This window comes from Cynoglossus semilaevis, unplaced genomic scaffold, assembly GCF_000523025.1.
Source record: "Cynoglossus semilaevis isolate Cse_v1.0 unplaced genomic scaffold, Cse_v1.0 scaffold19, whole genome shotgun sequence".
NCBI classification, from domain to species: domain Eukaryota; kingdom Metazoa; phylum Chordata; class Actinopteri; order Pleuronectiformes; family Cynoglossidae; genus Cynoglossus; species Cynoglossus semilaevis.
The window spans coordinates 20,344-23,908 of record NW_007585128.1 but is presented as its reverse complement, the minus strand read 5'-3'; the positions used below and the strand labels follow the sequence as shown (position 1 = coordinate 23,908).

The following is a 3,565-nucleotide window of genomic DNA, read 5'->3' as shown; positions in this document are numbered from 1 at the left end:
AAAAACAAAAGAAATTCACTCAGCCCCCCCCCCCCAAAAAAAAACCAGGAACCCGCGTTAGATTAATTTTTTTTTTTTTTAACGTTTTTTTTTTACGTTACAGAACACCGAGAAGCAGATGCGACAGCTAGCCGTCGTGCCGCCGATGCTGTTCGACGCCGAGCAGCAGCGCATCAGGTTCATCAACATGAACGGCCTGATGGACGACCCCATGAAGGTCTACAAGGACCGGCAGGTGATGAACATGTGGAGCGAGCAGGAGAAGGACACCTTCAGGGAGAAGTAAGTCATCGCAGCGCAGATCGGAATGTCGGTAAAAAATCGGAACATCGCGAAAAACTCAGGAAAAAGTTTCAGTTTCCTCTGAAACTGTTTTAGTTGAACGCGACGCTCGCAGGAATTGAAGGAATTTTGAAAACGCAACTCAATTTGGTTTTTTAGCTGCTGCCCCCTACTGGCAGGGATGTGTAATGACTGTAGTTGAAGCCAAGTAGCTGTTAATATGTATAATGGTAGTAGAAATAAAAGTATTAGCAGTAACAGGATGTTAGCGTGAAGCAGCTGATGATGATGATGATGATGTCACAGCGAGCTAAAGTGAGGAGTCGTTAAGAGGTTAGTTAGTCAGTCGGCTCGCTAGCTAGCTAGTCGTCGCGTTGTACGGCTGCGATTTCCAGAAGAAGGAAATGTGGAGTTGAATTCAAACCCGGGACAAAAAGTACAGACCAGTGCAGTACACAGCAGAACAGACCAGTACAGACCAGTACAGACCAGTACAGACCAGTACCAACCGGTACAATACAGACCAGTACACAACAGAACAAACCACTACAGAACATACAAGTACAGACCAGTTCAGTATTGTACAGACCAATGCAGTACAGACCAGTACAGTACAGACCATTACAGTAAAGTACAGACCACTACAGTACATACCAGTACAGTACAGACCAGTACAGTATTGTACAGACCAATGCAGTACAGACCAGTACAGTATTGTACAGACCAATACAGTACAGACCAGTACAGTATTGTACAAACCAGTACAGTATTGTACAGACCAATGCAGTACAGACCAGTACAGACCTGTACTGTACACTACAGACCAGTACAGTGCAGTACAGACCACTACAATACAGACCAGTACGGACCAGACCAGTAGAGACCAGTACAGACCAGTACAGACAATACAGTACAGACCAGTACAGACCAGTACAGACCACTACAGCACAGACCACTACGGACCAGACCAGTACTGTACAGCACAGACCAGTACAGTCCAGCTTAGACCAGTACAGTACAGACCAGTACAGTACAGACCAGTCCAGTTCAGTACAGACCACTACAATACAGACCAGTACAGACCAGACCAGTACAGACCAGTACAGACCAGTACAGACCAGTTCAGTGACCCCCGCCCCCCAGGTTGTTAAACCCTGTTGTTGTGTTTTTTTTTACAGGTTCATTCAACATCCCAAGAACTTTGGTTTGATCGCGTCCTTCCTCCTTCCTGGAGAGAACGCTACAAGTTTCCGGTCGTCAGTGACGTCGCCCCTCTGTGTCCCCTCCTGTCCTGTCCCCTCTGTGTCCCCTCCTGTCCTGTCCCCTCTGTGTCCCCTCCTGTCCTGTCCCCTCTGTGTCCCCTCCTGTCCTGTCCCCTCTGTGTCCCCTCCTGTCCTGTCCCCTCTGTGTCCCCTCCTGTCCTGTCCCCTACGTGTCCTCACGGTGTCTTTCACATTTCAGACCGTGGCCGAGTGCGTGCTGTTTTACTACCAGACCAAAAAGAACGAGAACTACAAGAACATCGTCCGGAGGAACTACAGGCGGCGCGGGAGGAGCCAGGTACGAGTCCCGACACCGTCGGAGTCCAGGCGGCGGCGTGGACACCTCGCGGTCCTCGCGGTCGGCGTCCCCCCGTCCTCGTCCGTGGACGGGTTCCAACTCAAGTCGGTCTGACGGCCGCCGCCGTTGGCGTTTACCGTGTGACCTGGTGGGGGTCGGGTCCAGGGTCGGAGTGTCGGAACGTTAGCGACGGCTTTGTTAGCGACGACTCCGCTAGCGAAGACTATGTTAGTGACCACTCCGTTAGCGACCACTTCGTTAGCGACCACTTTGTTAGCGATGACTTCGTTAGTGATGACTCAGTTAGCGACGACTGCGTTAGCGACGACTGCGTTAGCGACAACAAGGGTTCATAGTTCACCGAAATAAGTCCTTCTGCAGGTTTTTTTCTTAAAAAAAGCTGAAGAAGCTAAAAATAAGCTAAAGCTAACTCCGTTAGCGACGACAAGGGTTCATAGTTCACTAAAATAAGTCTTTCTGCAGGTTTAAAAAAAAAGCTAAAGAAGCTAAAGCTAACTCCGTTAGCGACGACTCCCCTAGCGACAACTTCGTTAGGGACGACTCCGTTAGCTTTCTGCAAGTTAAAAAAAAAAGCTAAAGAAGCTAAAGAGAAGCTAAAGCTAACCCCATTAGCGACGACTCCGTTAGCGGCGACTCCGTTAGCGAAGACTAGGGTTCGTAGTTCACTGAAATTAGTCTTTCTGCAGGTTATTTTAAAAAAAAATGCTAAATAGAAGCTAAAGCTAACTCCGTTAGCGACGACTCTGTTAGCGACCATTCCGTTAGCGACCACGAGGGTTCGTAGTTCACTGAAATTAGTCTTTCTGCAGGTTTTAAAAAAAAAAAAAAGTCCTGAAAAAGGGACTGACGTCCATAGAACGCCTGACCTCAGCGTCTGTGACTGTGGTCGGTCGGTGGTTGATGAGCGTCGACCTTTAACTCCGGCCCTGCCAGACAGACAGGAAGTCGGTGAGGAAGTGGTTCTGGCGCTTGTAGAGCAAAGGTCATCCAGCAGAAACGTGTGCGGGCGGGAAATTTTTTTTAGACGTTTCACTTCCTGTTTTTTTCTTACAACTGTGTCGAAAGTCAACCTGGACTTCAACCCTCTGTCGCCGACGAAGTCCTTTTTTTTTTTCGTGTTTTCTTATCAGACTGACGTCGGAACCGAACGTGATTTTTTTTTTTTTTTTTTTTACAAAATCACGCCCCCTGGTGGTTTAGTAGATTCGACGTTATTATCAGCTTCCGGGTCTGAAGTTGCTGACGCTGCTGTCGGCCAGCAGAGGGCCCTATGTTTAACTTTTTAATTTCTGAATTCAGACCAGAATCGGATCAAAAAAGGCGTCACTTTGTGAAAGAATTACCGGGTTAGACCAGTAGGTGGCGACGATGAGCGGTTAGTGCAACAGCAGCTTGACGGGTCGGGTCGGGCGTCGAATATGGAGAGAGCGTCACCAAAAAAAAGGACACGTGATAAATGATAGTGGCAGCGGTGTCACCTGGTCCGACTGCAGCTTGACGGGTCGGGTCGGGCGTCGAATATGGAGAGAGCGTCACCAAAAAAAAGGACACGTGATAAATGATAGTGGCAGCGGTGTCACCTGGTGTCAACTGGTGTCACATGGTTCCACTAGTGTCACTTGGTTCCACCTGGTGTCACATGGTTCCACCTGGTGTCACATGGTTCCACCTGGTGTCACATGGTTCCATCTGGTGTCACCTC

General features: G+C 48.8%; 1 protein-coding gene across 1 annotated transcript in view; it reads left to right on the top strand.

Annotated features, from left to right (window-relative positions):
- Nucleotides 1-3,565, top strand: part of LOC103398803 (nuclear receptor corepressor 2) — a 51,598-nt gene that overhangs the window by 27,690 nt on the left and 20,343 nt on the right. The window contains 3 exon segments of the mRNA XM_025053823.1: nt 90-282; nt 1,461-1,521; nt 1,744-1,842. Coding sequence (XP_024909591.1) covers nt 90-282; nt 1,461-1,521; nt 1,744-1,842 — 353 coding nt within the window.